Raw genomic sequence first — 24,075 nt, 5'->3', positions numbered from 1 at the left:
CAGAAAGAAGAACAGGATTCTTATAGGGTGCCCTGAATAATTACAAAATTTTCTTGCCTTAATAACCGATTATTTAAAATCCCTTTCTTATCTTCAGTATCTCACTTTATACTTTGGACAAACCATGAGGTACACAGATGAAGTAGTATTTTTGTATTTTCAAAATTCACAGAACTAATTAATGGATAGCCCCAAGATTATGTCCTTAGACCATTTCTATTCGTTTTCACTCACTTCTTTGGTGATCTCATCTGCTTTCTTGGCATTAAATAGCATCTATATGCTGATGATTCCCATTTTTATATCTCAGTCCAAACCTCTCTCCTAAACCTGAGACTCATACATCCTATTGCTTTTTAAACATTGCTATTTGGATGATCAATAACAGATATAAAAACAGGTTTTAAAAAGCTGCTCCAGTCGCAGTCTTCCCTGTTTTAGTTAATGGCAACTTGTCCTTCCTGTCACTTTACAGCAAACATTTTTGCATCATCTTTCATTTTTCTCTCATGCCCATATCCAGCCCTTCTGCAAATACAGCCAAAATTTGAATCACTTCTCACCGGTTTCACTTTGCTATTCTGATTCAAACCACCATTTCTTGCTTTGTATTATTATAGTTTTCTCCTAACCAATCTCCCCACTTCTGCTTTTATCCCCCCTAAGACTATCCTCCACACAGCAGCCAGAGTGATGCTGTTATAACAAAAGTTCATATCCTTCTCCTGTTCATAAACTGCACTGGTTTCTGATCCCACTCTGAGTGAAAGCCAACATCTCTGCGGTGGACGGCAGGCCCTGTGTTCTGAGCCCCTCTTCTCTCATCTCATCTCTTACAGCTCTCCGTGTGCCCAGTCTTCTCTAGGCACACGGGTCTTCATGTCTTACCTCTGCCTGTGATGCTGTTTCCTAGCTAGACTTGTGGCTTGTTCCTTTCCCCCTTCAGTGTTTTCTGTTTTATTTATTTATTTATTTATTTTTTTGGAGACAAACTCTCACTCTTTTGCCCTGGCTAGAGTGCAGTGGCATCATCATAGCTCACTGCAACCTCAAATTCTTGGACTCAAGTGATGCTCCTGCCTTTGCCCAGGCTGGTCTTAAACTTCTGAGCTCGAGCCATCCTCCTATCTCGGCCTCCCAGAGTGTTAGGATTACAGGCATGAGCCACCACGCCTGGCACAGTGTTTTCTCAAATACCACCTTTTTTGGGCATTCTTCTCTGAACCAAACCTTTCAACAATATTTCTTATTCTTATCTGTGCTTTATTTTTCTCATAGTATTTATAAGCTGATGTGTACTGTATTTACTCATTAATGTTTTTGTACTTTCACTCTCTCTCCTTATTGAAATGCAATTCCATGAGGGCAAGGATTTTGTTCTATGCATTGCTCTGTCTCTAGAACTTAAAGCAGTCCCACACACATTGTATGGCTCAATAAATATTTGTTAAATGAATAAATGAGGGAATGAATGAATCTTAGATCATACCCAAATCTCTGGCTTTGAGGTAGAATAAATTCATTGATGGAAGAATTCACTCTTAAATGTATTAAGTATTAAAAACACGTAATCAGTCACTCAGTGAAAAATTTTGTTAAGTGAATTAGATTGAATTATTTCCTAGCCTTGTACTTTTTTGATGATAACCTTTATAACCTTGGAGTATGTATAGATTATATGTAGTATAAAGGAATTATCTACTTATATAGTCTTAATCGTGTTCAATAGAAATTTGAAATTGTGTGGAAAGGATGGAAAAATATTTCTGAGATTTTTAAAGAAGTGACGTTGATAAAGGTGTGTACAGTAGAGGATTCTAGATGTTTTTGAAATTCATATAAAAATGAAATGCTTACCTTAGGAAAAAAATGTATATACTCCTCATTTGGGTGTGTTTATACACCCTAAAGAGACACCCATAGTAGGTACTAAGACTCCTAAGTAAAACTCTTTGGGTGTAGATAGAATAGTTAATCAGTGGGAAATACTGAGTAATACTAAAAGATTTTGTAAGAGTTGAAAATTTTTACTTTTCTATATAAGTAGTTGCAAATTCTAAATAACATCGTGACAGGTAATTAATTTCTTATCAGCACATATTAATAACTGAACTTTCAAATTATTTGTGAAATAGATTGCTTAGGACAGAATGGTTTGGGATATAAGTGATTGGGAAATGTTGATGAAGAAATGACAGTAAGGACAGGAATGTACAGTCCTCTGATTTTAGATAAATAATTTGGCTATATTAGTAAGAAATAGTTCTTAAAAAAATCTGAGAAATCAGCGAAATCCAGCTTCCTACTTATCTCAACAAAACCTTTTTCAAATGATCATCCTAGCCATTTGAACACATCAATGATTGGAAACTGGAGCTCATAAAAATTATCAGGGATTTCTTCCTCTTGTGATTCCTAATGTGGTATTTTGAGATATGTGGAAGTTTTACTTTCTTTTCTTATCACATATCTTGAGACTTTTAAAAATTGCTATAATTTTTCTCTCCTTTATTAAAATGTTCTAGCCCTTTCAGCCTTTCCTTGCATGGCTTATTTTACAGATCTACTGTCATCTTAACTGTTCTCTTATGGAAATGATGTTGGTCGATTCTTGAAATATGGTACCTAAGACAGCACATTGGATTTTATATATGAAGTGTAATAATGGCAGAGTATGCCAGGATCGTTGCTTCTTTCCACCTGGGTACTGTAGGATTGTTGCTTCTTTGGATCGGACTTATCAGCACTTTTGGGAACTGTAGCAATACAATAGCTAAAATGTATTGACCACATACAATATTCCAGACAGTGTGCTAAATACTTTATATGTTCTCTCCTTGTACCTTTGTAACAATCTTCTCTTTATAACGATCTTAGAACAATGTTTTTACCTTGTAATAACATTTTATCTTGTAACAATCTTATGTGTATAATGGCATAGACAATTATAAATCTCATTTTAATGTGGAAGAGAATGGCACATAGAGAGATTTATGTGCCCAGTACCACACAGCTAGTAACTGTTGGAGGTAGAATTCTAACCCAGATCTGTATGACACTAAAAGCTGAGCTTTTTGCCATTATGCTGCTGTATTTATATACCATTTCATACTGTTAAACTCAGCAGTATGAAATGTCTGGAGGCTTTCCTATCAATTGCTATTCATTCAGTGTTTTTAGTTTTTTTAGTAGGCAGCCATTTATTATTTTTACATTTTCTTATAAACTATCATCATTATAGGATTTTGAGATTTAATTTTTTTTCTCTAACTTATTTTTCATAACTTGTTTCTCATAGCCTGTACATGCAACAAGTTACCAGTGGTAGTCATTACAGAGAACTTTTGCCCAAAGTTGATAATAATCAATAGGTCTGGAATTTTTGGTAATAGTTTTTCTGCCATCTACAAATTTATCTCACAGCACCATCAATTAGCTCATGTTTCTTTATTTTATCCATGAGAATTTTTATGAGAGATGCAGACAAAAAGTTTTGTAGTTTCACTAGTAACTTCTTTTCAAATCAAGAATTGATAGTTTTTTTACTAGATAGCAAGTGAAATAGTATATCTCATATTTGTTTAGAAATTTAGAGAAGAGTTTTGATGAATACCCAAATATTAGTATCCTCTTTTTTTTTTTAAAGAGACAGGGGTGGGAGGGGTTCTTATTCTGTCACCCAGGCTTGAGTACAGTGGTGTGATCATAGCTCACTGCAGCCTCAAACTCATGGGCTCAAGCCATTCGCCCTCCCCAGCTTTCTGAGTAACTGGGAATACAGGCTTATACTACCAATCCAGCTAAGTTTTTTGTTTTTTTTTTTTTAATTTTTATAGAGACAGCATCTCAATTTGTTGCCCAGGCTGTTCAACTCCTGGCCTCTAGTGATGCTCCCACCTTGGCCTCCCAAAATGCTGGAATTACAGTTGTGAGCCACCACTCCTGGCCAGCATCTTTTTTTTATTCTATTGATCTTTATGTAGATCATTATAAGTAGATACCTTATATATCCAGTAGATAAAGCATTATTTCAGTTTAGACAGTAGTGGTTATTAACAGTCCTTTTAAATACAGTCTCATATAATCTTCCCAGTTATTTGTGAAGTAGATAGCATCAGTCTTGCCATTTTAATACCGAGAAACTGAAATTAAAATCACAGCTTGAGAGGTTCCAGTTTTCAAGCCTTAGGCTTCTGACTCTACATTCTGTACTCTTGCGGTGTCAGACTACCTCTCAATGAAATCAATGAAAGCATTAGATGAGGACTGGCCAATGTAGGGATTGAAAGCATAATGTATACTTTAAGTAATTAAATAGATAGTTGAGAGTTAAAGGTTGAGTCTAAAAAGTTTGACTCTAGCATTCATAAAGAAAATAGAAGATATCTAGAAAGATAATGAAGAAGTATTTTTGGCATTAGTAAAATTATTTAAGATTATATTTTGGTCACTAAAAACATTTTAAGTACTCCTATAATTAAAAATAATAATCTAAATACTAATTTAGATTGTTAACATTAAAGAAGTGACTGAAGATATTAATAGAATTATTTCTTTGAAAAAGAATATTGGTATTAAGGAAATGTAAGCCATAGATTTATTTGAAAATGGGCCATTGATGTAATTTCATTTTAACTAGAGCTTTTTCATGAGATAATTATAAAAGATAGATGCGTTAAAAAGATATAATTTAGGTTGGATATTTTTGTACTGTCAATCACTGGTTATTAATCATTACATTTGAGCTTAAAACATCTCATACATCTATTTTCTAGATAAATAAATTCAGTGATGATTGCATAACACTTGGAAAATGTTTGTTTAATGAATTGCAGTGCTGTAAACTGAGAAAAAAACGAGGCTTTGCTGTAAGAAAGTAGAGCCATTTATTATATTAGAAAAATAATTTCTTTATTCATATTTTTAAATTGACCAATGTTTACATTTATTTATCATTTAAATTTAACATGCTATCAAGTTCAGACATTTTTTTTAGTGAGATTTATTTAAAATATGCTAAAGAAACATGGGGGGATATTGAACTCTTTTCTGCAAAAATCCAAACCTGCAGATTTTTTCTGCAAAAATCTCTAACCAAATGTCTATCATTTTTGTTCTCTTTCATTACAATAATATTCCTACTATGAAAATAAACTCAACTTTGTTCAGAAAAATAAAGTATAATTTCATTTTGCCTTTAAATGTTACTTATTCTTTGGTTTACTTTTTAGCTTTACTATGAAGAAACTTTAACATTTGGCTTTCAAATGTTTTTTGTTTTTACATACTTATGAAATTTTACACATGGAGAATGTGATATGGATAAGATGGACATTTTATGTAAATTTTTCCCAGAAATTATATGTGCATGTGTAGTTTAGTACATATTTCCTAATATTCCCAGATTCATGATTATAGTCCATATGCTATCCGAAGAGAGGTTTGCAAACTCCAGATTCTATATAAATGTTTGGCAAATGAATTATAGTAATCAAAATACATTACAATATATCCTTAATGTCCATATCCTTTTCACTGAAGTTGGACTTGGGAGTTTAAAACAAGAAAAAGAAAGAATGAAGGAAAGAAAGAGGAAAATATGATGTTGATTATATATATCTGCCATAGCAGGTTTAGAATTCATCCTAAACCTTATGTTTTTTGTTTTCTATCCTTCCTTTCTTTGCAGGAGTGTTGTGGTGCCTGTAAAGAAGCCACCTCCAGGTAGTTTAGCTGTAACTACTGTGGGAGCCACTACTGCTGGAAGTGGGCTGCCAACAGGCAGTACCTCTAATATATTTGCTGCCACTGGAGCTACACCAAAAAGTATGATTAATACAACAGGTATTGTCCTTATATATTTTTGTGATACCTCATCTTTTTCTTTCTGTTTTCTATATCTTCATTTTTCTGCTTATTTGATCTTAAAAATTAAAGTACCCTAATCATTTAAATTATCTTAATCTTAAAAATCTTAAAAAGGTTATCCTTTATGTTATGACTTTTCAGAGTTTGTCTGTACTTGTGTACATTGGTAGTGGTCATTTTGGAGAACAATATTGGTTTTTGTTTTGAGTTTGTTCAAAACACAAGCACAGTGCCGTTTACTCTCAGAGTGAAATCAGATTACTGAAAAGATACTTGGGGAGCAAAAGCAAATGATAATTTGTACACTGAAATTTGATATATAAAAATCAGTAAATTATATCAAGACTATCAAGGTGTATTAAAAATGTTAGCAACATAAAATGGATTTCATGACATTCACTGGTTGAATCCTAATGTATATTCTTTGCTAAGATCCCCTAAGGGAAAGCAGAGCTCCCCTAAGAACCTTCATCATAGGCAAGAGCCTCAACTTGATAAGAAGTGCATGTGAATAAGAACAATTGTTTGGCATTGAATGAATTTATATACTTAGATTACAATTGTATCCATTTCATTGTCCAACAAATTCCTAATGATTCTAGGAACAAAAATTTCCAAATCATTACAATTTTAAAAACCTGCCTAAAATAACATTTTTTTTGTAAATTTCCAGCAATGTTCCTGTTGATTATTAGCAAATAAATCCTTACCCAAATCTTTGTGATTCCATTTTAGGTATTTATACAACGCAAGATGATCCCTGAGTTTTCTTCCCTGACTATAGTAGCCTTCTCTTCTCCAAACTGTATAGCCTTGAACTTTTCCGTTTATTATCATTACTTAGATTCTTCCCATTTTTATTAATTTCATAGCCCTTCTTTGTGCTTTCTGTATCTATTTTGTTTATCATACCACCTGAGTCTGACCTATCATGAACAACACATTTATGGGGTTGTAGTAAGTAGAATGTACTCTATTAAGCATATTTATATTAGTAAGTAAACATAATTAATGACATTGTATTAAAGAATAGAACATCTTTTGTTTATATTATAAATAAATATTTATATCTGGCTTGTGAGAAGACTTTAAAGTCTGTTTTTCCAGCATTATAATTTTATTCTTTGTACTCATTTGGCTTTCTAGAAATAGAAATAAAACTGTTTTTCTTTTACCAAAGTATATATGCAAAAATTAATATAATTTTTATTAATAATGTATACCATTGTAGTAGAAAAAATCTACATTTAGTATTGTTTATTGAATAAATTCCTTATTCTTGTTAAGAATTAGGTAAATGAAAAATTAAATCACCTCTTTTTTATCTTTATATGAGACAAGTCATGATGTTTTCCTTTAACTTCTATTTTAAGAATTGATAATAGATATATGGTAGCAGGAATCTTAGTGATAGTATGAGATACATAATATTACAATGAGAAATAAAATGTAAGTAATACACTTCTTTAGAAATAGGTACATATTTGTGTGTGTATATATCTTTGGGCCAACATCGAAACTGTGTGTATTGTCCAGTTTAGATGTTGGCACATAGGTGCTGTTAAATGTTACAGTACAAACATCAGTAAGCAATTCAGTTTTTGAATTAGTATAAAATATGATAATATTTAGGAACACTAGATGTCCCTCAACTCCACAGCTAACTTTAATATACTTATACGGCATATAATAGAACAATCTGTTCTAAAATGGCATCTTCATACAGTTGAGGAGAACATGTTATTATAAAATCAGGTGCAATTATCCTCATTATAGCTCTTCGTAAATAATCATCTTATCAGAATGAGCATTTGATGCTGCAGTGCCACCAGCTTATGCTCAGACAATTCATTATAAACTATGCCTTAGATGTTGAAAAATAAAAATATAACAACATAGCAATGATAAGGTTTACATCTAAATTTGTATTGTTTTAGCAGCCTCATTTTCTCTGAAATTTTTTTCATTTGTTGATGTCATTTATTTATACCCCATTTGTAATATGTAGTTTTGTTAGCTTAACATGAGTAAATCAACTGGATTTTAATGCAACAGCTGCTGTTTAAAATTATAAAGAGTTATTAGTATACTAACAGCCAAATGATTTTCAATTGTCAAATTCTGTTTTGAAATTCAGATGAGTAATTCTTTCAAAATCATATAGTCATGATATAATTACAATTCTTTTGTTAAGTAAATTTATGTTTAAGGCTAAAAATTATTATTTTGGCAACAGGTGCCGTGGATTCAGGGTCCTCCTCCTCTTCCTCCTCTTCTAGTTTTGTGAATGGTGCTACCAGCAAAAACCTTCCAGCTGTACAAACTGTTGCTCCAATGCCAGAAGATTCAGCTGAAAACATGAGGTATGCATAACTGTTTTTTTTTTTTACTCTTCCTTTATTTTTTTTAACATAGTGAAACAGTATACCAAAAAAAAACCACCCAAAGATATAGTAAGAATTCAGGAGAATGTAGGTTAATTATGTATTTTGTGATTATAATATGTAATTACATTGTTCTAATATTTTTGGCTAATTATTATATAAAAATCTGTGAGACTATGTTTCAGAGTCTAAACTGAGAGGTGCTGAGTGATTTTAAAGCATTGACTGCTGGATTTGTAATCCATTGTCATATAGTATATGTTACTATTGCCAGTAAAAGTTAAAAAATGTACAAATGGTAACATGATAAAATTGGGCATCTTTGGGGGAAAATCAAATATAAACTTTCATAATAAGTCTGCAAAGATGTCTATAACATGTATATTTGGATCTCAAATAACCAAAGATTCTCTCATCTGTCATGATTAAAGAACAGTCCTAGAAGGCACTAGCTCTCATTCTTGGAGTAAACTTGTGTACATGTGCACACACATGTGTATGTGTATATAGTCACAATTTTTATAGAAATATAATACATATGCAGAGTATAAAATCTCAATTTAAGAATTAACACACTCATCTTACCATCCATCATCCAAGTCAGGAAATAGACTGTACCCCAGGAGCCCCCCTTTGTGCCCCTTTCCCAGTCACTGTTCATGTTCTTCTTCAGAGTCCTCACTCTGACTTTTAATAGTAGGATACTTTGTCCTTTTTGAATTTTATGTAAATGTAAGTACACCATATATATTCTTTGTTTCTGGCTTCTTTTGTTCAGTATGTTCATGAGATTCATGCATGGTATATGTAGCAATAGTTTGTTCATTCTTACTCTATTTTTATTCCTTTATATGTATATTCCACAAATAATTTGTTTTACTGATGATGGGCATTTGAAATTTTCCATTTTTTAGCTATCAAAAATAATACTGCTATATAGAAAATAATGCCACTTATAATTGTTGTTAGTGCAGTGTTACTATGTGGGTATACTACACATTAGTATGTGTATCTGGTGGGTAAATAAGTTCGAGTGGAATTGCCAATTCATAATGTTTATATATGTCCAATTTCACTAGATAGTGCCAAATGGTCTTTCAAAGTGGTTATACACGTTTACTAACTCAGCAGCAGATTATGGGAATTCCTGTTGCTTCATATCTTTGACAGGACATTGTACTCAGTTTCTTTCATTTTAGCCATTTTGGTGGGAGGATAGGGGCATTTCATTGTATTTTGGTTTGCATTTTCCTGAAGATTAATAAGGTTGAGCAGTCTTTAAATATTTTTATTGGTCTTTTGGTTTTTCTTTTTTATGATTTTCTTATTGAAATATCTTGCCCATTTTTGAAAGTTGGGTTGTTTGTCTTTTTCTTATTGATTTCTAAAAGTTCTTTATACATTTTGAAAATGAGCCTCGTGATGATTATATGTCATACATATATCTTCTCCCATCTATGGCTTTTCGTATCATTATCTATGTGGTCTGTTTTGATCAACAGAAGTTGTAAATCTTAATGAAATTTAATTTATCAATTTCTTGTTTATAAGTGCTTTTTGTGTTATCGAAGGCTTTTCCTACATTTTCCTACCTTATTTACCTTATTTATTCTTTGCTTTTTATATTTAGATGTATAATCCATCTGGAGTTGACTTTATGAATATAATGAGGTAGGAATAATAGGGATATGAAGATGACCCAGCACTGTTTATTTGAAAGACAGTTCTTTTCACCATGCTGTGTCCCTTTTGTCACAAATCAAGTGTCTATATATATTTCATTATCTTTTGGCACACACTTCCACCTCATTTTTCTATCTTTCTGCCATACAGTCATAGTTAGCTTTAGCTTCAATGAAGATCAATATTGGGTTGGGTGAGGTTTTCCCACCTTGACCTTTTTCCTCAAGAAAGTCTACTCTAAGCTACTCTTAATGATTTGCATTTCCTTTTAAGTTTTAGAATCAGTTTGCCAATATCGATTTTAAAAACAACTTGCTAGGGTTTTTATAAAGAGTTGAAGTATAACTCCATTGCAACTGGGTTATTCTTTCTATAGATCTCTTTCATTTTTGTGACCTACAAACTATGAACATTATATATTCTTTCAGTTTCTTTAGTTTTTTTTTTTAGATTTTTTCCAGTACTGATTTTCAGTTTTCTATATAGAAGTCTTATATATTTCTTATTGATTTGTCCTTAGGAATGTAATATTTTGTATTGATATCTTTTTTCTCAAGTTACCTTTCAGATCAGCTTTATTTAGACTGGTTATGTTGCTAAATTTTGAATATACATTTTAATGAGTTTTGAATATACATTTTGAATGAATGTTTTTTAATAAGTTTTCATCAGTTTATACAGCCACCACTGCAATCAAGATGTAAAATATATCCATCACCCTGAAAGTTCTCTTGTGCCTCGTTTATAGTTTACCCCCATCCCTGTCCTAGACAAACACTTATATGCTTTTTAACATGGTGACTTAGATTTGTCTTTTCAAGGATTTCACATAGATGGAATCAACAGTATATAATTTTTTTGTTTTCTGGCTTTTTTTCACTCAGCTTGATGATTCTGTGATTCATCCATGTCATTTTGTTCATAAGTAGTCCAATCCTTTTTTTGATGGGTATTATTGCACAATTTATGTGTCTATTCACCTGTTGATAGACATCTGGGTTTTTTAGTTTGGAACAGTTATAAATAATGATTTTTCTGGATATTTGAGTAAAAGTCTTGGCATGGACATATATTTTCATTTCACTTGGGTAAACAACAAAGAGTAAAATCGCTGGTTGAGTAGTAAGTACATGCTTAACTTTATAAGAAACTGCTGAGCTGTTTTGCAAAGTAGTAGTATCATTTTTTATTTCTGTCAGCAATATGTAAAAGTTCTTTGTTTCACATTCTTGTTGACACTTTATAATATCAGTTTTTTTAATTTAAGGCTTAATAATGGCTGGGTAATCAGATCTCATTTGGTTTTATTTTCCCTTTCCTAATGATTAATGATGGTGCGTGTTGTTTTTTACATATGTGTATTGGCCATTGAAATCTTTTGCTGTTTTTTAAAAATTAGGTTGTTACTGAGATTTAAGAGTTATTTATATATTTTGCGTGTAAGTTCTTTGTAAGAAACATGCATTCCAAAATTTTTTGTTTCATTGTGTCATTTATATTTTCATTTTTTAAAAGTGCTAATAACAAAAAGTTTCTAATTTTGATAAAGGCCATCATCTCAAATAGTTCTTTCTTTTATTTTTATGCCATTTGTAAATCCTAAGAAATCTTACCTACCACAGAGTCATATAGATGTTTTCCTATATTTTTTTCTAAAAGTTTTGTAATTTTATCTTTCATGATTAGGTCTCTGATCTATTTTGACTTAGGCTTGTGTATATGGTGAAGTAAAGTTTGGTATTTGTTTTTATCCATGTGTCTGTCAGTATTTCAGACCATTGAATTACCTTGGCACATTGGTTTAAAATCAATTGACCACCTATGTGTAGGTCAATTTTTGGATTCCATTCTGTTCCATGACCTATATGCTGACACAGCACTGTCTTCTTTTACTGTAGCTTTATACTAAATCTTGAAATCAGGGTAGTATAAGTCTTCTAATTATGTTCTCATTAACAATTGGTTTGACTTTTCTAGGTTGTTTACATTTTAATAAAAATTTTAGAAATTGTCAAATTTTAAAAAGAAATTGAAAATCTGTACCCCCATAATATGCCGAAATAAAAAAAAAATAGAAAAAAAAATAAATAAAAAGAAATTGTTGAAATTTTAGTTACAATAGTGTTGGGGAGAATCTATATTAACAATTAAATTTTAACAATTAAATCTTAATAATTTAAATCTATATCTAAACAATTAAATTTGGGGAGAATCTATATCTTAACAATACTAAGTATTTTAACTTATGAATATTATCTGTCATTCATTGAGAGCTTTGATTTCTGTCAGCAACTTACTATAGTTTTCACTGTAAAAGTTTTATATTTATGTCTTTTAATTATTTTTCATATTTTTGGTGTTAATATAAATTAAAATTTTTACTGTAAATTTCCAACTGAGTGTTAGAAGCCACATTAAAAAATACATAGTATATGATTCCATTTATGTACAATTATAGAAAATATAAACTAATTTATCTTAAAAGAGAGCAAATTGAATACTGTCTGTGTCAGTTTTACATCAATAAAGCTGAAAAAATGGGAAAACATTTAATTGTGTTTTGGTAGTATATAGAAAAACAATCTATTTTTGTATATTGATTTTATATCTGATAATCTTGCTTAACCAACTTAATTTAAGTAAATTTGGTAAATTATTTAGAATTTTATAGCTGAGTTTTCAGCTAATAGTTGTAATACTTTCTGTACTTTTCTTAGTGTTTCCTATATGTAAAATAATGTCACTCATAGTTTTAGAGTTATTTTTCCTGAAATGTTTGAGAATTTACCAGTAGAGCCACCTATGTTTAGAATTTTCTTTCTCCAGGGTTATTTTAAATTACAGATCCAGTTGTTTTCATTGATATGTGGGTGTTCAGATATTCTGGGGTTTTTTGCATCACTTTTGGTCATTTTTGGCTTCAAGGAATTTAGCCATCTTCTCTAAGTTGTTGGATTTATTGCCACAAATTTTTGTAATTATTTTAAACTATGTATAGGATATCTAATGATGTTCTCTCTTTCATTCTAGATTTTTAAAATTTGTGGGTTTTTTCTCATTTTATTATCAGAATGGCTATTGATTTTTTTAAATATTATGATTTTTCCTCCAAAAATTGATATTGTATTTATTATTTCAGTCTCAATTTTTATCCTGTCTTCTATTATGTGAATTCTACTCTTGTTCCTTCTGATTACATTTGTTTGCTTGCTTTTCCCTATCCAGATCTTTGGGTGAAATTAGATCGGGGGTATACAAAATACAGTCCATGGGCCAAATCATTCTGCCACCAGTTTTTGTAAATACTGTTATTGGAATACAGCCACACTCATTTGCTTATATGTTGCCTGTGACTGCTTTCACATCCCAGTAGCAGAGTTTAATTGTTACAATAGAGACAGTATGGCTTAAAAGCTTAAAATATTTACTATCTTATCCCTTACAGAAAACATTTATGATCCATCACTTAGATCCTTGATTTTAGACGTTTCTTCTTTTCTAATAAAGTGTATGAGCATTTTAATCTGTAACTTTTCCTCTAAGCACTATTTTACCTGTATTTGACAAATTTAGTATATTTTTAAAATTTTATTCAATTTTTTTTTCTAATTTTACCTATTTCTTCTTTGGTTCATACATGTTTTATTTTGACATTTACCTTTATTCACTTAATATAATGCCATGTGAACCATCCAAGTTGTCACATATATTAATAGTTTGTTCCTTTTTTTATTTTTGAGTCATATTCCATGGTATAGATGTATGACAGTTTGTTTAAACACTCACCCACTAAAGAATGTTTAGATTTTTTGCAGTTTGGGGCTATTATGAATAAAGCTGAAACAAACATTTGTTTTTATGTGAACATAAGTTTTTATTTCTCTGGGATAAATGCCCAAGAGTGAGGTTGTTGGACTTTTATGGCAAGTACATGGTTAGTTATTTTTTTTTAATGCCAAATTATGTTCCAGAGTGGCTATTCCAGTTCATATTTCCACTGGAAATGTTTGAGTGGTCCAGTGTCTCCCCATGTTTACAAGCATTTGGTGTTCCCTCTCTCCTTTTTTTTATTGGCCATTCTAACAGGTGCATAGTGACATTTCCTTGTAGTCTAAATTTGCATTTTCCTAGTGGATTATGTTGCTAAACATCTTTTCACGTGCTTATTTTTCATCAGCACGTCCTATTTGTGAATTGTCTGCTCATGTCCTTTAGTTATTTTTTAATTGAATCACTTTTTTACTTTTGGGCTTTGAGAATTCTTAGTATATTCTAGGTACAAGTCCTTTTTCAGAAATGTGGCTCCTAAGAATTTTCTCCTGAACTAGCTTGTTGCTTCATCCTTGTAATGGGGTCTTTGGCAGGGAACATTTAAATTTTTTTTCTGTAGTCTGGCTTCAAATTTTATGATTGCGCTTTTTGTATTATGTCTAAGAACTCTTCATCTAGCTATACATCCCAGATTATCTCCTACTTTTCTAAAAAGTTTTGTGGTTTTCTTAATAGTTTTTAAGTCTGTAATCTATTTTGATCTAAATTTTTATATAAGATGTGAAGTTTAAGTTGAGGTTCATGTTTTTGCCTGTGAATGTCCATTCCCTCCACCACCATTTGTTCAAAAGGCTATCTTTCCTCATGAGGCATGTTTTTAAAATCTTTAAGGCAAGTCGAGAACCCTTTATTCTTGGACTAATTTTGTCACATTTAGAAAGCATGCAGTTGCTGGGATTTCTCCTGAATGCTCAGTGTGTTTAATGAGGTCTCTCCTTTCTGGCTGGTGGGAACACAGACAATTCCAAGTTTTGTGTATACTCTCAGCCATGTCTGTGTTACAGCTCCTTCTTAATTGTTCTTTTTATAAAAATGTTCTGTCCTAGCCCTTGGAGCTTTCATGCTTCATATAGGTAGACTGCTATTTAGCCAAAGACTCAAGAATTGTTCTGGAATTGTTTCTGTCTTTAGCTTCTTCCTGCCAGGGACTTTGTCCTGCAAATTCTATTTACCTTGATCTCTTTAAACTACATTCTCACTCTTGATAGCTCAAAAATATTGCTAGGCTCTGTATTTGCCATACTCTGAGAAATACCTCCATGAAGGAATCGTGGATGATGGTGGGGTGGAGTTTACCTCATTTGCTTGATTTCCTCAGGATCCGTGGTCCTCTGTTCCTTGTCTTGTCTGGAAATAATTGTTCCCTGTGTTTGTCGAATATTTTTAGCTATTAACATGGAAGGCAGTTTTAGACAATCTTACTGCTTCAAGGCTAAAATGGAATTTTATGTTTTTATGATATAAATGATTTATTTTATAAATTTCATTTTAACTGTTTTAATTGTTTCCATTTCAGTATGTTGAGCTAATATCCTAAAACCTTAAATTCACTTATTGTTCCCAATTATTTTTCTATAGATTGTTTCTAAATGTATATGTATGTATACAACAGTGTCACCTATGAATAATGGGGGTGTTTCCCCCCTTTACAATCCTTAAACCTTTTTATTTCTTTTTCTTGACTTATAGTATCACCTCACAACTCCAATGCAAATTTCTATATACATGTTTACAGCAGGCATTCTTTTTTTGTTCTTCATCTCAGATAGAAAATTTTGAGCATTTTGTCATTAATTATGATGCTTTTTATTTAATTATTTTATAGACTTGTCATCAAATGTAATTATACATTACTATTTTCCCTAGTGCAATAGTTTTCAAACATCAGCATGCATCAGAATAATATAGAGTGGTTATTAAAACGCAGATTGCTGGGTTCTGATTCAGTGATTCTCCAGTAAGGTGTGAAAATTTGTATCTTTAACAAGTTCCTAGGTGTATTAGTCAAGGTTCTTTAGAGAAAGAGAACCAATAATATGTTTGCATACATGTATACATGCATGCACACATACACGTGATTTATTATAAAGATTTTGCTCATGTGATTATGGAGGCTGAGTAGTCCCAATATCTGCAGTCAGCAAGCTGAAAACCCAGGACAGCTGATGTGTAGTTCTAGTCAAAGATCAAAGGTCTGAGAACCAGGAGGGCCAATGTATAAGTTCCAGTCCAAAAGCTGGCAGACTTGAGACTCAAGAAGAACTGATATTTCGGTCTGAGTCCAAAGGTCAGAATAGACCAATGTCCTAGCTCAAACAGGCAGAAGGAGTTTACTCAGCCTTTTTGTTCTGTTCATGTCTTCAGTTGGATTAGATGAAGCCCACTTTCATGAGGGAGGATAATCTGCTTTACTTACTCTACCTATTCAAATGTTTATCTTATCTTACCCTCACAGTCATACCCAGAGTACTGTTTATTCAAATATCTGGGCATTCTTTGGCCCAGTTAAATTGACAAATAAAATTAACCCTTGCACTAGGCGATGCCAATGCTACTGGACTAGAGAACACACTTTGATGAATGATGCTTAAGTGATCATGCTCCGCATTGCAACATTTACCATTGATTTATCAAAGTCCCTCTCCAGACAATGCATGGACCTTAGCATAATTTAACTTCATTTGCCCAAAATTTTGCTAACATATACATATGTATATATATATGTATGCATCTTAAATTTAAACCCCATAAGAAATTATACTTATTTTGTTAGTGAACATCTATTTAGATTTACCCAAATGTTTATCAGTTTTTGATGCTATGATTCCTTTCTGAATGTCTGACTTACACCTAGTATCATTTTCCTTCTTTTTGGAAAACATTCTTTAGTATTTTATTTAGTGTAGGCTTCTCCATCATAAATTCTCTCAGTTCTTATTTATCAAAAAAATCTTTGAAATTCACCTTCATATTTTGAAAGATATTTTGGACCAATGTAGAATTCTAGGTGAGCAAATATTTTCTTTTAATGCATTAAAGATGTCATTCCATTGTCTTTTGGCTTTCATTTCTTTCTGTGTTTTCTTTGTTTTTTATTTTTTAGCTTAACTTCCAGTCTTATTATTGTTTCTGTGCTCCACCCACATCCATGTGATGTCTGTTTTTAAGATATTCTCTATCTTTGGTTTTTAGCAGTTAATTGTGATATATACAGGTGCTGTGGGTTTTCTCTGTATTTATCTTGCTTAGGATTTATAGAGAGTTCTCAAATCTGAAGTGTGATGACCTTCATCAGTATTGGAAAATTCTAAGCCGTTACCTCTTCAAGTATTGCTTCTGACTTATACCATCTTTTTTCTGGATCTTGAATTACACAAAATTAGACATTTTTTAAAATTTCTCATCTATCTATATCCTCTCCCCACCAACCCCTGTTTCTTTCTCCATGATTCTGAGTCTTTTCTTTTAACCTATGGTTACTTTACTAATTCTTTGTTTAGCTATGTCTAATCTTCTCAGTTCTTAATTTCATTTTTTTTGTAAGTAGTAACATTTCTATTTGATTTTTTGTAGTTTAATGTTCTCTTCCAGTTGTCTATCTTTAATTTTCGTTAATATAAATATAGTGACCATAAAGTCTTTATCTAATTAGTTGGCTTTCTCCTAGAGCTACCTCTATGATCTTGTGTTTCTTTTGGTATTCAATAATATCTTGTTATCTACTTCTGTGTCTTTTGTTGATTTTATAATGTGGAAAACCTATACTATATGAAAGATTATAAAGATAATATGAAGGTACAAAATGGTGTTTTTTTTCCAGAAAAACATTTACATTTTCTTCTTGTAAAAACTGTAGGCACTAGCAATCCTAGATGATCTTAATGCAATCAAGGATAAAGGATCAGACATTTTCTGATTCACTGCTACTTTAGGGTGTAGTTCTACAGGATCCCAATTTAAATGACAAGGGTTTTTCTAAGCTCTCTCCCCTTTTGGTGGGCCCTGAACTTTAGTTAAAAATTTTGTTCAATTTCTAAGTTATTCAGTTGCTTCTACTGAAACATATCCATGGGAGAGCATGCAGGATCGTGGTCAAATAATCGATCTCTGTCTTAACTCTCCATTACCTTCAAAAAGGTGTTTTGTATTGGTTTGGTTTTTGTCTAGCTTTTTTAGTTGTTCTAAGCAAGGGAATCAGCCTATTTTTAAGGTGAAAATCTAAATTATTTTTATATAGCTGTTATGTTTATTATCCTATATCTAGGATGCTGGGACTATGAGCTGCCTGCCTGCCAGCCCTCCCTGGTACTGCTTGCCTGGTGGCCCCATCAGAGTAAGGCATGCCCTAAGGTAAAGGGACATGGAACCAGCTTGGACACCCCATGGGTGACTCAGGACCAGCAAGCTTCTCCCTAGTATGGTCAGGGGATTAATCTCCAGGGTCCCGTGGATGGGCCTGGAGGCCAAATCCTATAACCCCAGGTCTCAATCTAATGTAGTATAAATGTTAAAATGGCATCGTTTTTTTTAAAAAATAACTGATGTCAACTGAATTATGTCAGATCCATTTTTTCTGATCCTTAATTTTATCATAGAAAAATTTAATTTCCTTTTAATTTTCAAGTTGTAAAAAACTTAGTCAAGTGTAGTTTAAATTCTAATATCTCATACAGTTGAAACTTTTCAACTCCTTACAGGGCTTTCTTTATTTTCAAAAAGAGACTTTTTATTCACTAAAAACGATTAGGATTATTCAATGCCTTCCCGTAGCCTTTGTTTTGCTAGCTTTTTCATTAATACTGACTACTAGTAAATACTCTCACTAAAATAGTCATTCTCAAAACTCCTTTACTGGATCAGCAGCATTAGCACCACCTGAAAATTTGTTGCAAGTGCAAATTCTCGCCTTACACTCAGACCTGTTGAATCAGAAGTTGAAGGTGGGGCCTAGCAGCCTGTTTAAACATGCCCCCATCTGATTCTGATCTGCACTACACCTTGTCATAGGGTCTTAAAGAGGTGCTTGCTTTAGGAATAATAGAGCAGGGGACAGTATTAAAAACTCCTGTCTATACCAAGTCTGCCAAGCCCCACTGAAGTCCCTTGTTCTTACCTGAAATTGTTCCTCCAGAATATTCCAAGTGTATGTGGCAGTGACTAAACTAAGTTTCCTCTACACTTTCTACTTAGTTTAAAGTTGTTGACCCAGATAACAAGAGATAAAGTTAAATAGAAGTGCTAATGGTGAAGCTTAGAGTGCCCAAAGATTCAAAACTTGATGTTTCCAAGTTAGGAAAAAAGGCATCCTGAATTATTCCCTAATTTCTATTTAGTCACTTAAAAGTTTTTTTCAAAATATGCCAGATTTCAGTTTTAAATATTAGTAATATATTGCAAATTATTGTTTTTTCATTTATAAATTTTTCCTCATATGTAAGAAAAATGTTACCTCGGCATTGTGGCAGAACTTTTATTTTTAAGCATGAATGCCTTACTTTACATATCTTCTGTGTAGAAGAATGTGTGCTCATCTAACATATTATTATATGGATTTTGTTTTGTCGAACATGTCAGAGTTACATTTTGTCAGAGTAAGTATGAGTGTGTTTCATTTGAAATAGCAGTTACAAAAGCTGACATTATTGACATCTAGTTGTGTGCCAGGTATTTTCCTATGTACTTTACATGTCTTAGCTTATTTAATTCTCACTGGTTAGGTACTGTGTTCATCTTTATTTTGCAGGCATAGAAAGCCAGCCCAATGAGTTCAGGGTTACCTAGGTAGCATAAGAATAGAGCCAGGATTACAGTCCAAGCAGTCTTACTCCAAAGCTCTTACATCTAAAGATATAGATCTGTTACCAAATTATTCATTTGCCTGAGTAGAAATATCTTCTTCACTCACTTTTTTCTTTTACACATACCATTCAAAGTTATTTCCAAGAATGTCAAACAGTGCTTATGTAAGTCCATTAACTTAAAATTCAACCTTGAACCATATAAATAATAACACAACTATTTGTAAAGTAAAGTAAAGGGACTCATGAAATGGAAAATGCCTATTTTGGCAAAGCATTCAACCATATTACATGAATTCCAGCTGCTAACTACCCTTACTAGTCCAACTTTTCAGGGACTACCTCCTTCAAAGCAAGAATTAAAGTCTTTGTAACTGGCATAGTTACCCACTGGATAGTAGGTGGTCAAACTCATTTTCTTTGATAGATAGATGGATAGACAGAGAAAGCATACAAGAACTCATTTTCCTATGCTCCTACAGCTGTGGATGGTCTTTGGCCCTTTCAGTCAGCAGAACCCTGATTCGTTTTCACAGTATAGTCATTCTAATTTAGTTGTAATCTTTGGAGTATCCTTAGACTATATGTGAAACTGTACAGGGCGTCCCTTCTATATGAAGCTTGTTATTATTCCATGGGCTAGAATTGGACTTTTATAATTATTGAAGGTTTTAATTTAGAAGTGAAGTTTATTTAGCATTTTATATTGAATTATATTTATTAGTCTTTATGTCTTAATTTCAACAGCATCACTGCAAAACTTGAAAGAGCTTTAGAAAAAGTTGCTCCTCTTCTTCGTGAAATTTTTGTAGACTTTGCCCCATTCCTATCTCGTACACTTCTTGGCAGTCATGGACAAGAGCTATTGATAGAAGGTATGATTTCTCTCTCTATTCTAATTATTTTAGTATCCTATAATGTATGTGTTAACCATGACATAATTTGTGCTTCTGGAAGAATATATAGAATGTGAAGACATTGCTTCCACAAATTCTAAGAAGTTTCTCAATATATGCCTTCTCCTTTCTAATTTTTTTAAATAACATATTTGCATAGTCAATGCCAATAAGAGAACTGAAGAACATTGAAAAGGTATTGGAATGGGAGCCACTGGCTCTTTAATCCCAGTCTGTCAGGCTGCTGTATGTCCTCTCATTAGGATAGTATATTTACTAAGGAATGGTCCCTAAAATTTTCTTCTAACTGTGAGAACAAAGCTTCTTTAAGTTATTTTGTATCCACATAATGTGTGTAATGTGAGAATCTTAATGATAAGACATTAAAAATCTGAAGAAATACTTCATTGAGAATTAAAGAATCTATTATCTTCTCACGAGCTGCTTAACTAGAGTAAGAAGGCAAAGAAGATAAATTCATTGTGGTGAAGATTTAATTTACAAACCTGCATTAGGAGAGTGGCTTTGGAAAATATGGTTAATAGAAGTCTTATTTCTTTATAAAAAGTTTTGTCTTATGAATATTTCTAAGCTTTAGAAAGGGATAATCAATATCACGATGATCCTGTGGGTGAATAATAGCTGTAGGTAACTTTAGGTAGTGCTTGGATTTAGCTACCTTGTATATTTTTTTTGCTTTACACATCCTGTTTACTGTAGAAGCAAGGAAGTTATCCTGTGCCTGTTCTGTCATTGTTCTAACTGCTTCTACACAATGTTCTGTTGGAAAGACAGTAATAGTTAATTCAGTCTCTGGGAACCAACAGAATTTGAATCCTACTTCTACTACTTCTTAGCTCTGTGGCCTTTGTGAAATATTTAGCCACTTTGTATCTTCGTTTCCTTTTTATACATGTGGTCAATGATAGCACTCCAGGGTTGTTATGAGGATTAAATTACAAAATATATATAAAGCGTAGAACAATGGCACATAGGGGGCTACTCATTTTTTCAAAAATACTGAGTTCCTGCTCTTGAGCTAAATATTATTAGGTACTTGGGATATATTAGTGAATATCAGACAAAGATCTATGCCTTTGTGGAGTTTATATTCTAACAAGGAAAGAATAGGTATTAAACCAAATGAACAACTAAATTATATAGCATGTTAGAATATATTTTCACTTCCAATGTTTACATTAATAGTAATTTTAATAAAATATTAATAACAAAATGAATACATTTTGGAGGAAAGGCAATTTGACAGAAAAGATGAATAAATTTTGGAGAAACTGAGGTTGAGGTATCAATGGACTATCCAGCTGGAGATGCCCTTAGGTAGCTCAAAGTATGTCTGGAATTCAGAAGACTGAATTGAGCTGTTACAGTAGTTAAGTAGAGGAAGGGAACACACTATCCTTTCAAAAATATATGTCCTTGTAAAATTGAGGAAAAGGCTTTAGGAGCTGGTAGGGTAAGACCAGGTATACATAACTACGTTACTTATCCAGACAGAAGGTCATGTGCCCTACAAAGTGATCAGTAAGCCATCTAGTTTCACTTCCTGCTGTACCTTGTCTATACTTTCATTACAGCCTGTATCATATTGAATTATTACTTGGCAAAATAAAAAGTTGACAACCCTAAGATATGGTACTCTGAATTTTTGCTAGTCCATATGATCCAAAAATCAAGAAAGTATTGCTGTATAACAGAACAACATTCAGTAATCCTGCGCAATTTGATCGTAACCTTTCTTTCGACTTAATATAGAAGACATTTCTTAAACATGTGAACAGGTTACACACTATCGCATCTCTTATTTTTATACAACTCTTCCTTCTGCATTGAATCATTTTTCTTTTTTCTCTCCCCCAAATTATACTCATCCTCTGAGTCAGGAAAGCATGTTCCTTAAGCCAAATTAATGCCTTCTCTTCTCCTGTGGCATTTTATTTATACAATATTAATAAAGTTATTTTTTACTTACTGTAAGTAGGAAATATTATTTATATTGCCATTGTGTAGACTAGATTCTGGTACATAAAATGTTCTGTAATTTTTCCCTTGTACTTCAATGAATAGAACATCATTTCTTTTACTAATTTTTAATAGAGTTAAATTTTGAAAATAAGGGAAGATTGATAAAATGTTGGTGAGAGTTCCCAGTACTGATAATTATCTATACCCATGAGCTTGCTATAGTAGTCCTCCAGGGTCCATTTTTGCTCTCTATCCCAGCCTGTAGAAATGCATGTCCTTTCAACTTGTCATTCTGGAGCATGTACTCTTTCTTATTCATTGTTTCTTTTTTCCTCTTCATCTATTTCTCTTCTTTTGCCAATTTAATATGCAATTCCTCTCTCCTGAGAAGAAAGACTTATCAGACTATTATGAAGAACCCAGAACATTTACGTGATGAAAATATCTTTATCCTAGGTATTGAATATTTCTGTTTAAGAAATAGTGCTTATGATAAATAGATAAAACTGCCTTTGACTTTATCATATATATGTATATGCTAGGAACAAAACTGAATTTAGGTAACTGAAGATAATTTAATGTCACATGAAATGAAAAGGAAATTACTCTTAATTTCAGGTAATCACAAAATATATTTGAATTACATCTTTATATGATGTTTTATAGTCAGTTTTTCTTGATGCACACATGTATTTGTGGTTTAAGTTTTTTCTTATGGAATAATCATTGGTACATTTTATTATCTGTGTCCTTTAAAATACAAGCTAAAATAAGGTCCTTTCGTTTTCTTAATTTGTCACTTTTATTAGTCAGCTTGTGTTAAATTTATGATTGTATGATTCTAGAACAATGTAGTTGAGGTTTTTAAGGTCATTTATTAACAGTATCTATTTTTAGTAGTTTTTGGTATGTGTTTCTCTTAGCAATAATTAAGGATTTTTGAAGACAGCAGTTATTTGAAGCTTACTGAACTTTCTCTAAGAAAATTCTATTTTTCAATTTACAAACTAATATATAAAAATTACTAGGAGTGTGTATGTAGGCAAGTTTCAAAACTTTACCAGCCAAAGATGACAAAACAACCTGTGATCCAAAATTGTTAGATTTATTTGGCTTGCTTCATTTGGCAATGGAGAATGTCCTCCAGAGAAACTGTAGGACTTCTCTGAAAGGGAGTTGAGAGGAGCATATTTTAGAGTTTGGATTTAAGAAAGCAGGGCCAGTTGTGGATTGGGTGCTGAGTGTCAGGAAGTGGATTAGATACTAATCCTTTTTTTTCAGGAGTCCTAAGGACTGCAGTGGACCAGAGTTATCATTAGTAATAAAGAAACAGCAGTCTCCCAAGTTTATCAGAAGAGAGGATGTTTAAGGGTGTTGGAGTATGTGTGTATTTTTGCTAGCAGAGTAGACTGGAAGTAAAATATGGTTAGACTTTAGTCAGCCTGGAAGTGGGAGAGGAGAGTCAGTAACCGAGGATACTCTGACGACAATCAAGGCAACTTCATAGCTGTGAAGCTGTCTTTGCTTCTCACTGTGTATATACTCAGTGTTCTCACTTCTCTCTCAGACTGAGTTACCTTCCTTAGTCATCAGAAAATGGCCCAGCATGGCACCCCACTATGCCAGCCTTGA

At 32.3% G+C, this 24,075-nt stretch overlaps 1 protein-coding gene across 11 annotated transcripts in view; it reads left to right on the top strand.

Annotated features, from left to right (window-relative positions):
* Positions 1-24,075, top strand: part of NBEA (neurobeachin) — a 582,638-nt gene that overhangs the window by 202,448 nt on the left and 356,115 nt on the right. For 9 of the 11 annotated variants that reach the window (XM_076009491.1, XM_076009488.1, XM_076009486.1 and 6 more), the window contains 3 exons: positions 5,690-5,844; positions 8,105-8,231; positions 20,312-20,439. In XM_076009491.1, the coding sequence (XP_075865606.1) occupies positions 5,690-5,844; positions 8,105-8,231; positions 20,312-20,439 (410 nt within the window). Of the gene's footprint in view, positions 1-5,689; positions 5,845-8,104; positions 8,232-20,311; positions 20,440-24,075 lie in introns of those variants that run through there. The other 2 variants (XM_076009489.1, XM_076009494.1) reach the window with 2 other exon arrangements.

This window comes from Microcebus murinus, chromosome 13 (genome assembly GCF_040939455.1).
Source record: "Microcebus murinus isolate Inina chromosome 13, M.murinus_Inina_mat1.0, whole genome shotgun sequence".
Lineage (NCBI taxonomy): Eukaryota > Metazoa > Chordata > Mammalia > Primates > Cheirogaleidae > Microcebus > Microcebus murinus.
This window is presented reverse-complemented; position numbering and strand designations above follow the sequence as displayed.